Below are 19,470 nucleotides of genomic sequence, written 5' to 3' on the forward strand. Positions count from 1 at the left end.
AAGAGCACGAATTCTAAGAGCAGACGAGATCTGAGGAGCATGTACGATACTACAAAAAAGTAAAACATCATACTCAGGAATTATACTGGGTTTAGAGCTTTGCACAAATGTCCATCAAGTGATGAAGGGATAGGGGCTCCTAGGAAGCTCAGTCGGTTAAGCAGCTGCCTTCAGCTCAGGTCATGATCCCTGGGTCCTGGGATGGAGCCTCGAGCCTCGTGTCAGGCTCTCTGCCCATTGGGGAGTCAGCTTCTCCCTCTCCTGTCCCTCCCTCCACCACTTGTGCTCACACTCTTTCAAATAAATAAAATCTTAAAAAAAAAAGGGGGAATGGATGAATTTAATATATCCATTCAGTGGCATATTCTACAGCCATAAAGAATGCAGTTCTGATACATGCTACAACACGGACGAAGCTTGAAAATATTATGCTAAGTCAAAGAAGCTAGACAATTTATTGTAGGATTCCCTTTATCATGAAATGTCCAGAATAGGCAAATCCATAGAGACAGAAAAGGAAATTAGTTGCTGCCAAGGGCTAGAGAAAGGGAAAAGGAGAGTTACTGCTAATGGGTATGGAGTTTTTTTAATTTGAGAGAGAGAGAGAGAATGTATGAAAGAGGACAAGAGAGGAGGACGGGGGGCAGGGGCAGAGGGAGAGGGAGCAGCAGAATCCCTCCCTGACCCCAACAAGAAGGGAGCCAACTCAGGCTCCATCATCCCAGGACCCTGGGATCATGACCTGAGCCAAAGGCAGACACCTGCTTAACTCACTGAGCCACCCTGGCACCCTGGGTATGGGTCTTTCTTGAGCAATGAAATATTCTGAAATTAAATACCAGTGATGGTTGCGCAAGTCTGTGAATATACTAAAAACCACTTGGTCGACCTTCCAAAAGGTGTGGATTATATTTCAATAAATTTTTTAATTCAAAATGTTAAGAGTAAAGTTGAAACATCAGTTTCATCACACATTCAACCTATGGAGTTGGGTTTTCCTTAAGACAAACTGTGAACTTTAAATAGACCCACCAATCTCTGGCTGGTTAGTGTAGTATGTTACAGTACCATGCTAAATAGTTAAGATCCTGTGTGAAACACACTGGCAGCAAAAATGGCTGAGTACGTATCAGTACAAATTTATCGTCCCTGCCAGAAAACGTGTTTCATCAGTGGTTGGCAATTAGCACCAAGTCTATGTAAGAGAATTGATTTTATACCTTAATAAGCAATAATTAATTCTCAGGGAGTAGGGAGGGAAGATACCTTCATTTTTCACTCAATTTCTTTCAGCCTTCATTTTCTAATCTTGGGAATACAGAAAATAGTAACAATCTCATAATGTTGCAAACTCTGCAATCCTTGAGCATAGGTAAGAGGCAGATATCCCACAGTGAATTCTAGTTCTGTTCTCTGTGGGCCAGTTAAGGAAGGATGAGCTACATAAGTGCCTAATACAATCAATAACATGTATTTTTGTTTAATATTTGTAACTAGTAACTGTGGTGTTAAGATGAGGATACTAAAGTACAGGGAAGTAGGTCAAGGTATGAATTTACTGCACCTGGATTTAACGTCATTAGTTTTAAACTAGCTCTTTTCTCCTCCCCATATAGATGAGCAGAAATAGGAATCCAATACTTTCAATCCTAAAAACTGAACATTAAATTCCACTGGAAAGATAGCCGTCCATTTTCTAACTTTGTGTTTTCTGCAGAGATTTACAAACGGGAGGAGGGGAGAAAGAACGAGAGCGTCATTAAGAACAAAGTTCTGAGCAAATTGTACTGGTTTATTTACAATTGTAATTTATAAACAGTAACACAAACATCTTTACATTAATATTATGAAAAAAGTCCCATGGCTGAAATGGGCAAAAAATGGGAGACTTCAGGGCATTTCTAAAGGGGGAGCCAAAGAATGGGAAAAAAAGGAAAATGCAATACAACCGTTGTGGGTAGAATTATAAATATCAAGTACTGCACTAGGTGCAATTTCATGCAAATGTCTTCAACCACTCAAGTAAACTTTTTATTTAGGTATTAGAATAAAATATCTTGAACTATGTTGCCTGTTATTCACTTGATTTCCATTAAGTAAATTAAAATACCTGGCTATAAATAGGGTACATCTAAATATTTCTATCAACCCCTTAGAGATAATCCATTACATTTTAGGACATGGCAGATTGTGAGGATTTGCTACTTCCCCAAAAGATTTTATAAGGAGTCATTCCATAGCCCCAAGCATGTTCCCGGATTTCTCTCACCAAATGTGTCTAATATAGACCTTAATAAATTAAATGGAGAAAGCTGCAAAATAAGGCAGATCACTTTTTAGTTTTGTCATGTTAAAAATAGTTTCAAACCACTGGAACTTTAGAGTAGACAAAAAAACCAAAGAAGAGAAAGAAATTTCAGAAACAGATGATAAAACAACTGTACTTTATACAGCTCTCTTATTATTTGGCTTTTATTTAAGTGGATATTAGTGTGGTCACAGACCATAATCTCAGTAAGGATAAATCAATGTGTATACAACACCAGTTCTGAAATATCCTAAATCAAATATTCCACTTATAATAAAGACCAATGACATTTTTACAGATATAATTCTGTCCCCAAAATGCTTATTTTAATCTTAATGTGCCTACCTACCTATTACGCTTTTAATTGCTCCTTAGAAACCATTAGGATGAAGTTTAGTATGTGAAGCATCCAGTCTTCAAATCATTAGCTAATGGTGCATAAAAAAAAAAAAAAAAAAAGATTTAGAAACTGATGCTTCAACATTTCACTAGCTGGACATGTGTATTTCTGAATTGGCTGGAATCATCATCTACTTTCTTAAAAAGATTTCACATTTTTAAGAACAGAAACAAACTCTTAATCTATGTAATACTTTGAGTTTCTGATACTGCTCAGTGGATAAAACTAAATGTAGCAATTAAAGGGGTCTCTTCAACTAATTCTATCTCTAATTTTCAGTGAAGACATTGCAAGTATATATGTGTATGGGTGTTTTTAAATCTGAAAGTGATACATATTTCCTTTTAAAACACAGCTCTTCAAAACAGAACTGCATTCTGCACCCTTAGTTCATAAGGGCATAGGGTCATTTACTTCAAAGTCATCTAATAACTGACCTTTATAAATCATTTTACAAAACCGAAAATGCAAAAGAAAATTTAAGAAAAATTTTAACTGTCCAGAAATTGATTATAATAATTTACACATTTTTAGACCTGCAATTCAAGCACCCCCATGAGCAAATGAAAGGTCTTCAGATAGTATTCAATCAGGAAAATATGTCCATGTTTCTTCTCTTGGTTGCCTTAATTTCTTTTGAAATAATTCTTTTATATTAACTTTCCAAAGCATCCAAAACTTTCATGATCTGTTGTTTTATGGCTTTGGTAGCATCTCCTGCATTTGGAATCAAATACCTGGGGGGGTGGGGGAGGTATATAGATACATATTAATATAAATTGCTTTCAAAAAATAAAAAATAAACTAAAAAAATAATACAAATTGCTTTCACTTCAGGATTCCGTTTAGATGTCACTTCCAATGGGCTGCTTCTCCTAACCTACAAAGCCAGCAGACACATCCTCATATTGACTCCCCATAACTTATTTTGAAAGAAAATCTAAATATAAAAGCAAGGTGGTTTTTCTTCCAGATGGAATGAATCACAGATCAGGAGTCAGGAGGACCCTATTTGATCCTATCACAAGCTAGGTGTGAAGATCTGGAAGTCATTCAACTCCTCTGGGCTTTACATTTTTATAGACTATAAAGATGGTTTAATTTTGAGATCAATGTGGTCGCATGGTCCTTGGTGCCAGTCCATGAACTGTTTGTCACTGGTCCACAATAAGATGAGGAGGAGCTTGTACCAGATCATAAGTTAAATATACCACTTAGCACACTGCTTAATTCACACTTTTCCAAAGCAAGAATTTTTTTGATGAATGACTTATATTCTAAGACAAACTCTTATTTGATTGCAAACCAGCATTTAGTGCAGCAATGGTACAGATTACTTAAGGACCCTTCTGTCCAAAAGCTTATGAAATTAGTTATGGCACTCACTGGAACCATGTGCTAATCAACCACATATGACTAAGGATATAGAAGAAAAAGATCAGCAAAGAATGCTAACAAAAGTGGCTGACACATCCTATTCCACCATATATTCCTAGTGATGAATTAATTCAATAATTCAGATAATATCATCCTAAGAAAATCTTACCTTTCGATTGCCAAGATTTCTATTCCTGAAGCGTTGCTGTTTCCATACTTGAAGGTAATTAGCTCAGGATGTTTTTTTTTAGATGTAATTTTAACTACAGAATTTAGTGCTTGTCGAGACTGTATATAAGCCAATCCTTTCCGTGAAAGAATCTCCCTTAAACAGTACATGTGTGTTGCAGTAACCAACAGATGACTTGAGAGGGAAAAAAAGGAAAAAAACATTAAAAAAACAAAGAATTTTAAAGAAATGCCGTGCAAAACAGCATTTACTTCAACAATAAAAAATATTCAACTCCAGATAAAATTACCTACTTTTGAATTAAAGAATACAAAGGATCACACCTAAAAACAAAAAAGCTACCCAGTAGTAGTTTTTAATTTCCCTTTAGTTGTATGCAAAATTAACATTTTATTAACAGAAAATGCTGTAACTGTTTAAGAGCAAATTTAATATTTTATATAATAAAAAGTACAATACAATTAGAAATCATTAACATAATATTTTTAGAAACTATTCTATCTGGTATATGGAATATAGTACTTTTCAAACTTTTGCAGTTATTGTCTATATTCATAAACTATTTTCATTCTCATTATACCAGTGTATACTTTTTTTTAAAAAAGATTTTATTTATTTATTCATGAGAGACACACAGAGAGAGAGGCAGAGACACAGGCAGAGGGAGAAGCAGGCTCCACGCAGGGAGCCTGAGTGGGACTCGATCCTGGGTCTCCAGGATCACACCCTGGGCTGCAGGCGGCGCTAAACCGCTGCGTCACTGGGGCTGCCCCACAGTGTATACTTTACACTGAAGACCACTTAGCAATAGTTGGGCTGCTGCCTCACATATTTTATAATATTCTGTAACTGGACCTTGATCGTAGAATGGACAAAGAATTATTAACACACCCCCTTCCTTGTGTCTCAGCTCACTCAAAACAGTGATATACTATACACTTTTATGTAATTCAATAAAACTAATACCAGACAAGTCCAGAATGCAGGACATTCTGCAGATTAAACGGCCTAGCCTTGGAGGATTCATTCACCATGTAGAAAAAGGGGAGGAGGAGGTGGTAAGGGCAGTAGTACTCTTGTATACAGGGGTAAGACTAAAGAGATTAACAGGCAAATGCAATGTGTGAACCATGACCAAATCCTGAATCACGAAATAAAAAACAGAGACTATAAAAGATATTTTGGGGCACTCTGAAAAATATGAGTGTGAACTGTATGTTAAATGATGTTCAATTTATGGTTTTTAAAGAGTGATAATGCTGAAGTTGTGTAAGAGAATGCTCTGTTCTTGGGTGATTTATGCTGAAGGATTTAGAGATAAAGTGTCCGTCATATCTGTAAGATTCCCTAAATGGCTTAACAAAAGAGAATTGTATATGTATATGTATCTATATATAGATACATAACTGGATGGATGGAGCAGTGCAAAAAGAAATTAAAATCTGGTGAACCTGAAAGAGGCTTATAAAGATGTCCAACAGGGATCCCTGGGTGGTGCAACGGTTTGGCGCCTGCCTTTGGCCCAGGGCATGATCCCGGAGACCCGGGATCGAATCCCACTTAGGGCTCCCGGTGCATGGAGCCTGCTTCTCCCTCTGCCTGTGTCTCTGTCTCTGTCTCTGTCTCTCTCTCTATCATAAATAAATAAAAATTAAAAAAAAAAAAAGATGTCCAACAACGTCCACAATAGCCAAACTGTGGAAGGAGCCTCGGTGTCCATCGAAAGATGAATGGATAAAGAAGATGTGGTTTATGTATACAATGGAATATTCCTCAGCCATTAGAAGCGACAAATACCCACCACTTGCTTCAACGTGGATGGACCTGGAGGGTATTATGCTGAGTGAAGTAAGTCAGTCGGAGAAGGACAAACATTGTATGTTCTCATTCATTTGGGGAATATAAATAATAGTGAAAGGGAATATAAGGGAAGGGAGAAGAAATGTGTGGGAAATATCAGAAAGGGAGACAGAACATAGAGACTCCTAACTCTGGGAAACGAACTAGGGGTGGTGGAAGGGGAGGAGGGTGGGGGGTGGGGGTGAATGGGTGACGGGCACTGAGGGGGGCACTTGAGGGGATGAGCACTGGGTGTTATTCTGTATGTTGGCAAATTGAACACCAATAAAAAATAAATTTATTATAAAAAAAAAAAAGATGTCCAATGTCTTGTTTCTTCAACACTTGGTTAAATTTTTCAAGATAAAAAATTACATAAGAAATATTTTTAAAAATCAAGACATATAGGGTAGCCTGGGTGGCTCAGCTGATTAAGCATCTGCTTTCAGCTCAGGTCATGATCCCAGGGTCCTGGGATTGAGCCCAAATTGGGACCCTGCTCAGTGGGGAGCATGCTTTACCTTCTCCCTCTGTCTCTGCCCCTGCTTGTGCTCTCTCTCTCTAGCTCTCAAATAAATAAAACCTTAAAATAAATAAAAATCAAGACCGAATACAAGCTGACAAAGCAAAATTATATCTTATTGTAGTGAATAAAGAAAATTTCTTCTGCAGTTCAGTTTTTATTAACTTCCCTTTATTTAATTTTACTTCTGAAGAAGGCATTTTATTTTATTTTAGGATTTTATTATGTATTTATTCATGAGAGACCCAGAGAGAGGCAGAGGCAGAGGCAGAGGGAAAAGCAGGCTCCTCACAGGGAGCCCGATGCGGGACTTGATCCCAGAACCCTGGGATCACACCCTGACCGAAGGCAGACACTGAACCATTGAGCCACCCAGGCGTCCCTGAAGAAGGCATTTTAAAAAGTACCTAGGAAACATGTGTCCACTTTCTTTAACTTCTTTACAAGGAAAATGATGCTTGACATCTGGCTTGTTTATCCAAGTCTGGATGTTTACAACCTCTTTTCTGTCATCATCGGACATTGAAGAGCTGTCAATTTCATCTATGAAGAAGTATTAAAAGTGGGAATTACCAACTTTAAAAATGAGACATTTTTTAACAGCTTGAAAATTTTTTTTCAATATTTTAATCATATGGTTTGAAAAACAAAACACTTCTAATCCTGTTGCTATATTTCCTTATGCCACTGGCATAATACAGAATTATTATTATGAAACATTAGACTACATGGTAAGAAAATCAGGTGAAAATACTGAAAATACACTTTTAACTACACTTCAATAAAAAATAATGTAAATAAATTTTTAAAAGACTGAGGAATTTCAACACTTTTGTTTTATGTAACATGATTCTATGTCTAGACTATAGAGCGATGGTTGAACTGTCCAATAATAAACACCTTGAGGACAAAGATGGCAGGGTTCTTGTCTTGCTGGATTTTGATTTTAAGAAAAAAACAAAAAAATCTGTCCTGGGATAAATAAGTAAAATTATCTTTAGTGTTTTGGTTTTTTTTTCGAGTGAACTAACTCTAAGACATTCTAATTTTTTCTAATTTAAGTAAGGGGAATTACAGTTCTTAGGGTTAATAATTACACATTATTTTTAAGAAATACTTCAAAATATAGAGAGACATAATTTTAAAAAATTAAACCTCACATAGCTATACTTTCAGCTTAAATAAAAAGTGAAACTCTTGTGTATCTCTCCCCAATCACATTCTCCTTCCTTGTCCACTAAGACAGTGACTGACTGTTATCAGTTCCACCCTTTAATCATACATGAATATGATTCATGATATGAATCATATTCATACAGTAGTGTTTTTTTGCATTATAAGTAACATTTATATAAACAGTAGGCCATTCAATTGTATTCGTCCACACTGCTCCTTCACTCTCAACATTGTAAAATTTATCCATGTTGATACACGCAGCTCTAGTTTTCTCATTTTCATTACTGTGCAATTTTCCATAATATAAATACATGTGTAAATATATGACACATTGGAAAATATACCATAATTTTTTCATCCGTATGCCTCTCAGAGGAATGAAAACAGTTGAAATGAAAACTGTTATTGAAAGAAGTTGAAATACTCAGGAAGAGCTAGAGACTGATAACAGGAAGGTAGCACAAAGTGAGTGAGGAAAGGACAAAAAGAAACAATTAGAAATAGCATACAGAAAATCTCATTTACCTAGATTTAAGATTTGGGAAGGTGATTTTGTAATATTTGTTAAAATGTCAAAAGTAGTTCCCTATAATCTAACAATCTTATTGCTAAGAAAATACCCTCTGTACACTTAACAAAAGTTCATATAGACAAATGTATAAAAATATCTACTGTCATTTGAAACAACAACAACAACAAAAAACTGGAAAACTACCGGTATGAATTGTGAGAAGACTGATTACATAAACAGAGAATAAAGGTGGAATATGGGCTGAGATGGAAAAAATGCAACATATATTACTAAATAGAAAAAGCAAGGTGAAATTTGGTCGGTTTTTTCCTTCTTATTTTGTACATTTATTTTTCCTAACCCAATACACACACTAATATTAATTATAATTACTAAGCCAAGGTAATCTTGGCATCAGGAACTAAAATAATAAATTATTTTAAAATTATTTTTAAAACTAAAGACCACCACGGAGAACAACAAATTTCCCTAGCACAATATCCCCATCTTGTGGCCCTTTAGGATATTGCCTCCAAAAAGGCTCTAGATGTCTCAACTTTGGAATGCCCTGAACTTTATTTAGCACCACAAATCTCAATCTCCTAGGTGGGTGGATCAAGGGGATTTAAATAAAATCCTACGGACTTAAATATTATTTCAACACTCATAATTCCCAAGTCATCACCAGTTTACTAGATCTCTCTTTGGCTAAAGACTCCTATAATCAACTGCCTACTCAGCATTTCTCCTTGAATTCTAATAGGCCTAACTTAAGATGTCTAAAACCAAACTCTTAGTAGAAAAACCACAGACTCTCCAAAATACAGGATCTCACTGTGTCTTTTTTTTTTTTTCTTTTAAAGCCGTTGTCTGGCTAGTCTCAGAATGCTCTCTCCAAGGACTCCCATGGAAAGCATCTGCAGGTAAGTGTTATTACTACACCTGTGTCGTATTCTTCTTCATCCCCAATGCTGAAAACAGGCTTTACACCACGGTAAGGCTTGCCCACTCTGTCACTGCTGCTCACATGCCTATATTCAAAGAATTTCAGAGGGAGAAATCATCCGTAAGAAGTTACCAAAGATTTTCACCAAGTATCATGTGAATATTTAAATAAAATGTACACATGCTTTGTCCCTAGCTCCCATATACCACCCAGGTTTAGAATGGTTATGTTAGGGAAACTGTAACAAGATATGGAAATTATGTTAGCAAAAGTGGCATTATGGGGATCCCTGGGTGGCGCAGCGCTTTGGAGCCTGCCTTTGGCCCAGGGTGCGATCCTGGAGATCCGGGATCGAATCCCACGTCGGGCTCCCGGTGCATGGAGCCTGCTTCTCCCTCTGCCTATGTCTCTGCCTCTCTCTCTCTGTGTGTGTGTGACTATCATAAATAAATAAAAATTAAAAAAAAAAGTGGCATTATGTCTTGATAGGCTGAATGCTTTCAATCTATAAAATTTTTTTAAAAAATTTAATATTTATATTAAAACAGGTGCTTAGATCTGCACAGCCTTAAGGAAGTCATTTAACCTCTCCATCAAGATTATCTACAATGATGAAAAACTGGCTTTTTGGGGGTCATGTATCAAGAGATAGTTCCATGTCTTTACTTAATCTTAGAATTCAATTTTTCCAGAATAGAGATCAAGCCTGTATTTTAAATAAGTTCTTAATATCTCAATAAAAATCTTATCATAACCCAATTTTGTTGAAATAGACTTAAATCTTTACACCTCCCAAAACAACATTTCTCAACAGAAAACTCACAAGAAAAATCAACTGAGAGCTAAGTGGATAACACTCTTTGGAATTATAAATTAAACACAGTATATAGCTTAAGTTAAAACATATTTAATATAAAATTATCCAGTAAATTATCAAACTATGCTTATTAGAGAAAATGAAGTAATTCAAACACTGAAACTCAGATTGAGCTTTCTTATAAAAGGCAAAGATAATAGAGCTTTGTCTAAAAATACTTTAGTGTCATCTAGATTATAAAATTGCATAAGATTGATATTGGTTCTCTCCTGACATTTAAGTATAATTAAATGGACTTAACACAGAAACAAAGATGTTCAGTAAATGCCTGAACCAGAATGCAAGTATAAATAAAGCAAAAATTTTCAAAAACAGGGGCTGGTGGTACCTGGCTGGCTCAGTTGGTAGAGCATGTGACTGGATCTCAGGGTTGTGAGGTTAAGCCCTATATTTGGCTTAAGCCCTATGTGAGTTTAAGCCCTAGTGATCAATCCATTCATTATTGATCTAGATTTATAACGCAGTACAGTTTTTATAAACAAGATTTCTAAAGAGTACTGAAATAGTTTTTAAAAGACTGGCTAAAAATTAATAAAATTCAATGGCTTGACTCTTTGTAAAAAGCAGTGTACCATATATTTTTTTTTTACCTGAAGTAATAACAGTAAATACTTTTTTAGCTGAAGTAGTTAACAGAAACATCTATAACATAGTTTGACCAGGTTTTAATTTATTTACTATGCTCAGAAAGCCGATTCTTTTGAACTTTTCACTAAATTCTATTTTTGAAATAGATATATTTGCCTGTAGACCAGAGAATATAATTTAAATTTTTAAAAACTTAAGAATTTGGGAGAAAACTTGGGAGTTAAAATTAGACTAATTCAACAGTTCTATAACAAGAGAAAGTAGAAAGAGGATTCACAAATAGATTATAATTTTAAAAGAAATAATTGCCTTTAAAATAATCTCCAATAAATTATAATAGAAGCTCTGTAATTGGCATTGTGCAGGAATAGTCACAGTAAATAAAAATTCTTACCAGTAAGTTAAGAGTAAACTACTGCCTTTAAAAATGCTACTTTTAAGTAACTGAAAATATTGACCAAAAAAAAAAAAAAAGGCCAACTCCATTATTTCAAAGCTTAACTTGTATTTAAAATGCAACTAAAGGGGCACATGAGTGGCTCCGTCAGTTGGATGGCGGATTCTTGATTTCCATTCAGGACGTGGTCTCAGGGTCCTGGGATAGAGCCCTGGGTCAGGCTCTGCACTCACTGAGAAGTCTGCCTGAAGATTCTCTTTCTCCCTCTCCCTTTTCCTCCCACTTGCACACTCTCTCCAAAATAAATAAATCAATCTTAAAATAAAACTAGAATTTATTTTAAAATGTCCATAGATATTGTTGTAACTGATATAAAGCCATACAAAAGTATCAAGTTAGTAAAGTTCTTCTGTGCATCCTAATCAAAGATCCAGTAGATTTTTAAACTTTAGACTTACAGAATCTAATGACAAGTACCTCATCTTATTGGGGCAGAGAAGAGATGGATTATACATTAACATGTCTACAATGACCTAATTTCTGTGATAGAAAACCAAAGAACTGTGGTTCTCTGGGACTGATTTATATGTTTGTTCACCAACCTAAATACATACACCTAATTAAGAAAAAAATTTTTTTAAAGATTATAAAGTGACATAACATACTTGAATTAACAATTTTGAACTATGACCTATGCCTTATCTCAGGTGCTCTGATATTCTCTATTGTTAGGGCAGAAGATAGAAGCAAATGATCTCCAAAGCTACCACCCTGCCAACTCTGAGACTGAGTATTTTCTTTGTTTCAAACACCTTTCTCTCTTTCAGAATAAAAACTTCAGGTTTTATGAAGTTCTTGAATTTGAATATACTTGATTTTCATCTGAGGAAGGGGAGATATAAAGAAGCATGCAAGGAAAAAAAATTAAAATGATCAAGCAAAAAACAAATGCAGCTCAATCAATATCACACACTCTTAAAAAGCAGAATAAGAGAAGTTTAGCATTTGAAACAGCTGGATGAAATTTTAGCCAAGACACTGTGAGGCTTATAGACAGCATGAGGCATGCTAAAAGGAGAGGATGGTCCCAGAAAGCTGCTCTACTCATTGGCTTACCGCTCTGTACATGCTCTGTCTGGCCAAGGGAGATTGAAAGACATTCTATAGCAAATTGAGGCAGAGGACAGAACAAAATGATTATTAAAAACACAGTAGCCTTAAAACAAAAATACAGTATGATCACTTTTTCTAACCCTGAGTGTACATTATAAAGAAAATGTTTTGATCATCCCAAGTACAAAGAAAAATGAAAACCTAGTTTCAACAGATTTTTTAAAGACAAGTCTTTTCAAGTCACAGTTATCACTAGTTCATTTCAAAATGAAATATTAAATGTTCATGCCACAAAATACAATAGTATTCTAGTGCAGAATGCATTAACTTAAAAGTAAAAAAGTTACAGGTTTTTGAGAACAGACATAATTTTAATGAGCAAAAAAAGTCTCTTGGGTGTGGTAAAACACTTTAATACTATTAGTTATCAGTTAACCATTTTAGATGGGCATAATTTTTTTGTGATTCTGAAAATAACCTATTCTCTTCTTTGCTATTTACTAAACAAGGGAAAAAATACATTCTTGTATGCATGTGTGCTACAATTAAAAAGTGATAAATAATAAATTCCTGATATTCAATTCTTAAGGTCAAATTTAAAAAGTTTAAATAACTTTCCTAGCATATTGCAAGGAAGACATGAAAGTGAAGTGAAAATAATATAGTGCACTTTAAAATCAGGCTTGCTTAGCAACAAATTCTGTGTTGGAATTATTAGGATAGTTTTGAAGTGCAGGAACAAGAAAGATCAACTATACTATGTGGAGGAAAAAACATTATGGACACTAAAGTTCCAGTAAGAAACATTAACAGACATTCACAAACTTTATCATTTGTTAGCTATGTCCTTCATTTGCAATTCATGGGAAAACAGGGGTCATTTATATTCTGTGTACACAATTCTATGAAGATCTAAACTCTTAAACTTAAGAAAATGGGTTTCTGGGGTGGCTGATGGGCTCAGTGGGTGGAGCATCCAATTCTTGATCTTGGGGTTGTTGAGTGTGAGCCCTGTTTTGGGTATAGAGATTACAGAAAAAAATAAATTCATTTAAAAAAAAGAAAGAAAATGGGTTTTTGCCTTATTTAGCATGAACGAATTTTCAAGGTTATAAATTCCTACAGAAGAGAAGGAGGTTCTTGCTTTGAGATTACTGCATTTAGTAAATGGTTTCATCCATTTGACATGTGGGAAACAGTCACCGTGTGAAGTGTAATACATATAATGGCATCTTAATATTTTTTTAATGAACAGCATAAAGGGGCAGTATTACTATCTGAGTTTTATTCTGAGCAGCAGGAGAAGAGAGAAATATTTACAGTCAAATTTTTATGGCAATAAAGGACATCTCTGCAATTATAATGAATACTGAAATTATCTAATTAAAAATGTACTTTATGATTCTTCTAGAATACATTCAATTCAACTAGTTAGCATTTACTATAAGACATTTTTTTTTAGTTACCCATCATAAACTCATACCATATAAGCAACTCACCGGTCCACAGGAGTTGATGTATTCTCAATAAAACTGATAACTTTTTCCCTGACATTAACGGATTTCGTCTTCAAAGCAACAGTCATTTTATTTACTAGCGATTTCATTCCTCTATCATTTGAGCCATTAGAAGATTCACCCTGAAAAAAAAAAAAAAAGAACTTACGGATGAACTAACTGCTCTCCTAATGATTAACAGAGACACTACTCCTAAAGGTTATCTAGATGTTACTGAATTGTGTCCATATGTTAAAGTTCAATCTCCTAGGAACGAAACAGAAAATGAGTATGCAGAGATAGGGCCTATAAAAAGTAAATAAGGTTAAATGAGGTCATACAGGTAAGCCTTCATCCAATATGACTGGTGTCCTTTTAGGAAGAGGGAGAGACATCAGGGATGCACATACTTAGGAAAAAGGCCATATGTGTCCAGACAGACAAGAAGTCAGTCATCTCTAAAGCCAAAGAGAGACCCGAGGAGAGATCAAACTTGCCAACCCTTTGATCCCAGACCTGCAGCCTCCAGAACTATAAGAAATAAACTTCAGTTGTTTAAGCCAACTACTTGGTTGTCTTTTGTTACAGTCACCCTAACAAAATATACTAGGTAGAATCATTTGAGATGGGAATTAGAATTGAAAAATGAGGATATATGTTGCACATATAAATATGGAGTCTGAAACTACCTTCCTTATTCAATAAGAAATAAAGTTATTGACCTTAACTTGAATTATTCCCTAAAAACAAGCAAAAGTATAATCAGATTATCATTCATGTAGCTAAATTTTTAAACATTTTATTCCTTGTAAATTTTTAAATATTTTCATGTAGGACTTTACTTTTTTAAGAAAAATTAACTTTATGTACCTAATGTAATAGGTATAAAATTCTTTTTTCTTAAGATTTTATTTATTTATTTGAGAGAGAGAGAGAGCACTGAGCAGGGAGCCTGATGCAAGTCAGAGCTCCATCCCAGGACCCTGGGATCATAACCTGAGCCAACAGCAGACACTTAACTGACTGAGCCACCCAGGCGCCCTGTGAGTAAAATTCTTAAACTATTTCATGGAATTGGGGACACCTGGGTGGCTCAGTGGTCGAGCGTCTGCCTTTGGCTTAAGGTGTGATCCCGGAGTCCCGGGATCGAGTCCCACATCAGGCTCCCTGCAGAGAGACTGCTTCTCCCTCTGCCCGTGTCTCTGCCTCTCTGTGTCTCTCATGAATAAATAAAATCTTAAAAAAAAAAAAAAAAAAAAAAAAAACTATTTCATGGAATTTTACTCCATATTCCCTGACGGGCAAGGTGGCAAGACGTGTCAGAAGTTTAAAAGTGTGGGATCCCTGGGTGGCTCAGCGGTTGAGGGCCTGCCTTTGGCCCAGGGTGTGATTCTGGAGCCCCAGGATTGAGTCCCACATCAGGCTCCCTGCATGGAGCCTGCTTCTCCCTCTGCTTGTGTCTCTGCCTCTCTCTGTCTCTCATGAATAAATAAATAAAATCTTTTAAAAAAAAAAAGTGTAACTATCTTTTACCCATTAATTCCTCTTCAGAACTTAGGAGAAGGAAATAATTAGAAAGAATCCTAAATCCTTAGGATTTAGATACTATTAGATGGAAAATTACACAAATTTTAAAAAAATGCTTTTAAATAAGCATTTTACATACAGCATATACACACACACACACACACACACACATACACACACATATATACAGCTATAGATAGCATTTTATATATAGTATAACATAAGATTCTGGTGGTGAGGTGCCTGGGTGGCTCAGTCAGTTATGCATCGGACTCTTGCTTTCAGCTCAGGTCATGATCTCAGGGTGTGGGATTGAGCCCCATGTCCAGCTCTGAGCTGCGTGTGGAGCCTGCTTGAGATTCTCTCTCACCTTCTCCCTCTGTCCCTCCCCTATCCCTCTCTCAAATATATATATACATATATATATTTGAAGGAAATATCTCAAAATATGAAAATATGAATAGCAGTTATTGTCCTTTATACTTTTCACACGTATATTGCTAAAATGAACATGTATCATTTTTATTTTTAAGAGAAATTAGTCATTAAATAACACAAAAACTGTATTTCTCTTTCTGTATCCAAATTTGAAAACAAATTAAATTGACTATGGAAATTAAATTCCACACTTAATAATGGAATTATTTTTAATATAATAAAAATTATACTTTTTAATATAATATATAACACATCTTTAAAACAGTTTATTTAAAGGCCTCAGGGCAGCCCCGGTGGCTCAGCGGTTTGGTGCCGCCTTCGGCCCAGGGCCTGATCCTGGAGACCTTGGATCGAGTCCCACATCGGGCTCCCTGCATGGAGCCTGCTTCTCCCTCTGCCTGTCTCTGCCTCTCTCTCTCTCTCTGTCTGTCATGAATAAATAAAATCTTTAAAAATAAATAAAGGCCTCAGTTATTATTTTTCAAATCTGAAGACAGGAACTTGAACAGAATTACAATCCAACACTGTGGGTGGCAATATTAATAAGAATTTTTTTAGGGGGCCCGGGTGGCTCAGTCAGTTAAATGTTTGCCTTTAGTTAAGGTTGTGATCTCGGGGTCCTGGGATGCAGCCTTATACTGGGCTCCCTGCTCAGCAGGGAGTCTGCTTTTCTCTCTTCCTCTGCCCCTCCTCCCACTCTGTGTGCTTGCTCACTCTCTCTCTCAAAAAAATACATAAAATCTTAAAAAAAAAAAAGGGGGGTTTTAAAGGCCAATCTGATGATAATGCAAAATTCTAAGAATTCTGCTATGTAATCTTTTGAACTTATTCTACTTCTATAACAAAGTAATTATGGCATATGTAAACATATTACTACAAAAATTAATTATAGTGGTGTTCATAACACAAAAAACTAAAAGCAGTGTAAATATTCAATAGGGGACTAACTGAATAAATTATAATATATACATCCATACAGTGGAATATTATGTAGTTATTTAAAATAAAAACAGCAAACAATTAAATAAATGGTGATCTCACATGAAGAGCTCTTAGATACCTAGAGGATTAAGTTGAAAATAAATTTGAGAGGTTTATCTGCTGGTAATTTAACAACAATATGATTTAACTTATGTGGCTGAAGGTAAATAGTAATCATCCAGTGAGTTATAATTTCATGATAACTGCTATTAAATATGTGACACATACAACACTATACGTACACTTGTACATTTGATCCTCACATCATCATGAAGAAAGTTCTGTTATCATTTCAATTGCACAGAGGGAGAAACCAGAGCTGGAAAGATCTTGCTGTAGATCATGAAGAAAGTAAGTTGTAGAGACAAAACCTGAACATCAAGTTAAGTCAGACTAGTATCCTTCTATTTCGACGTGGACCATTATTTCTTATGAAAATGATTTAATGACATCAATTAACATAAAATATTTTTGAAAGAGAACAAAAGACTTACTGCCCAAATATTTCCAAAGAAGCACAGAAAAGTGACAAGTAAATATACCCACTATAGCAAAATCTTGTAGAAACCTACATCTCTATAACTAAAAATAAAATATAATGGGACTGGCAATCAGTTTCTGTCTTCTACTGCCTAGCCCATTTGCAAATATGGATGGGCTGAAGTTGTAATCCTGTCAATTTGTGGTGGGGAGGGGTATAGACATGGTCTGCAGGACCTGCGGCCATCAGCTTCAGCATTCTTTTGGCTCACAATAATTGGGAGACTCCTAGAACCAGATCACTTGGGAGTCCCAGCTAATCACAGGACTCAGTATTATCTCCACTGGTATTTAAGCTGAGCAGACAACTGTCACTAGATGATACAAATTGCAGCTGGACAGAATTCAGCAGGTGGATCTCCAGAACTCCTGGCTAGTTTAGATGTGCAGGCCTCTTCCATCATTACATTAACTTTGAAATAATAGGACTCCTCACTATGTGTGTTTGAAATATTTTGACTCCGTTTCTGTTATGGTGAGGGTTCAACTGTTAGTCACCTTTCTGGGCATTTATTCAAATCTGGTGACATATTCTACACATATACTTACATCGACAGAATTGATACTGCTCCTTGAGCCCGAGGTACTAGCAATCCAATGGCCATATCCATTTTCTGGTCCATCCACATTAATGTCTGCCAGGTGCTGCTGCAGTGCTTAAGATAAACAAGAAGAAAAAAAACCTGGCTCACATATCAACCCTCTTTTGGAAAGATTTGCTACCAGAGAATGTAAAAATCATGTCACAGCTGAATCAAAGAGGTTGCAAAGACATAATTACTGGTTGGTTTTTTTTTTTTTTCTGTACTTCTATAAAGGAATGAAGGACTCCAAGCTACAAAAAGCCTTCCTCTTTTTCTTCTAAAGTCCTATGTACAAATACAATTTTTCATAATTGACCTTAAGGCTGACAAGAACTATACAAAGGCCTGATGTTTTCCTCTCTGGAAGGGAATCTTTTAAGTATTAAGAGATAATGTCAGCAACATTTTTATGGATTAAAGGAAAGGATTTAAAGAAAACCTATGGTGGCTTTTGTTTTACCATAAAGAGACATCTAATTAAAGAAGGCATTAACTGATATGGTAAGAGAGGTTATTCTTGAAAAAGAAGTAATTCATAATTTAAAAAAAGCTTCTAAAACCTACACTACACTATAAAAACCTCTTTTCAGAGGCTTTTGATAATAAGCTTAATAACCAAGTTTTGTATCATGCTGTCAAAATTCCTAATAAATCACACGGAGGCTAAGGCCAATACTTGCTTAACACCACTTATTAAAATAACTCCCTTTGGGGGTACCTGGGTGGCTCAATGGTTGAGTGTCTGTCTTTGGTCCAGGTCATGATCCCAGAATCCTGGGATCGGGTACTGCATCAGACTCCTTGCAGGGAGCCTGCTTCTCCCTCTGCCTATGTCTCTGCCTCCCTGTGTCTCTCATGAATAAATAAATAAAATATTAAAATAAATAAGTAAATAAATAACCCCTTTTGTAAATCACTGTGGGTATGAGCCCCAAAGGTTTTAGTTAGGTCACAATATGCAGGAATCATAGTCCTTGCTAATATCAACAAAGATCAAACGGAAATAGATCCCAATCTGTCAAAAATTCTTTTTTTTTTTTTAATTCTAAGTTATAACACAAGATTATCTTAAGTCAGAACTTAATCCTTATGAGACTCTCATGATTCAAACTCATGATTCTACTACTCAACAAATATTAATTTGATTTTAATATTAAAGGCTCTTTATTTCCTAATTGAAATATATTTGATCTATAGCACTGTATAAATTTAAGGTATTTAATTTATACATTATTAAATGTATGATTTATATATTGTAATATGATTTCCATTTCGGCAATAGTTAGCATCTCTATCGCATCATAGAATTACTGTTTCTTTTTAATGCTGGGAATAATTAAGATTTAATCTCTGCAAGTTTGATTATTATAATACAATATTATTGTCTATGTTCACTATACTTACAGTGATCCAGAGCTTATTTATCTACTAATCACAAGTTTGTACTCTTAAATAACATCATTTATTTTAAAAAGGCTCTTTTTAATCTTTTTACCCTGACCTAATCCTTCATAAATTCTCAAATATTTGCCTGCAGCAATTTTGTCAATTACTTTACTACCCTGGATTACCAGATATTCGTCTGAAGATTTGAAAACATCAGCTTATTTGTTTTATTCCAGTCTATTCCATATTTTTAGCTAATACTTCCAAGTAGCT

At 35.3% G+C, this 19,470-nt stretch overlaps 1 protein-coding gene across 3 annotated transcripts in view; it reads right to left on the minus strand.

The window, feature by feature from the left end:
- Window positions 1–1,771: 1,771 nt before the first annotated feature.
- TBC1D23 (TBC1 domain family member 23) overlaps window positions 1,772–19,470 on the minus strand; it is a 57,123-nt gene continuing 39,424 nt past the window's right edge. For 2 of the 3 annotated variants that reach the window (XM_041746434.1, XM_041746451.1), the window contains 7 exons: window positions 17,777–17,883; window positions 13,745–13,884; window positions 12,249–12,293; window positions 9,267–9,355; window positions 7,045–7,180; window positions 4,255–4,449; window positions 1,772–3,445 (listed from right to left, as the gene is read on the minus strand). In XM_041746434.1, coding sequence (XP_041602368.1) covers window positions 3,364–3,445; window positions 4,255–4,449; window positions 7,045–7,180; window positions 9,267–9,355; window positions 12,249–12,293; window positions 13,745–13,884; window positions 17,777–17,883 — 794 coding nt within the window. In that variant the 3' untranslated portion in view covers window positions 1,772–3,363. The remainder of the gene's footprint in view (window positions 3,446–4,254; window positions 4,450–7,044; window positions 7,181–9,266; window positions 9,356–12,248; window positions 12,294–13,744; window positions 13,885–17,776; window positions 17,884–19,470) is intronic. The other variant, XM_041746444.1, reaches the window with a different exon arrangement.

The sequence above is a fragment of the Vulpes lagopus genome, chromosome 1, assembly GCF_018345385.1.
Source record: "Vulpes lagopus strain Blue_001 chromosome 1, ASM1834538v1, whole genome shotgun sequence".
In the NCBI taxonomy this organism is placed as follows: Eukaryota; Metazoa; Chordata; class Mammalia; order Carnivora; family Canidae; genus Vulpes; species Vulpes lagopus.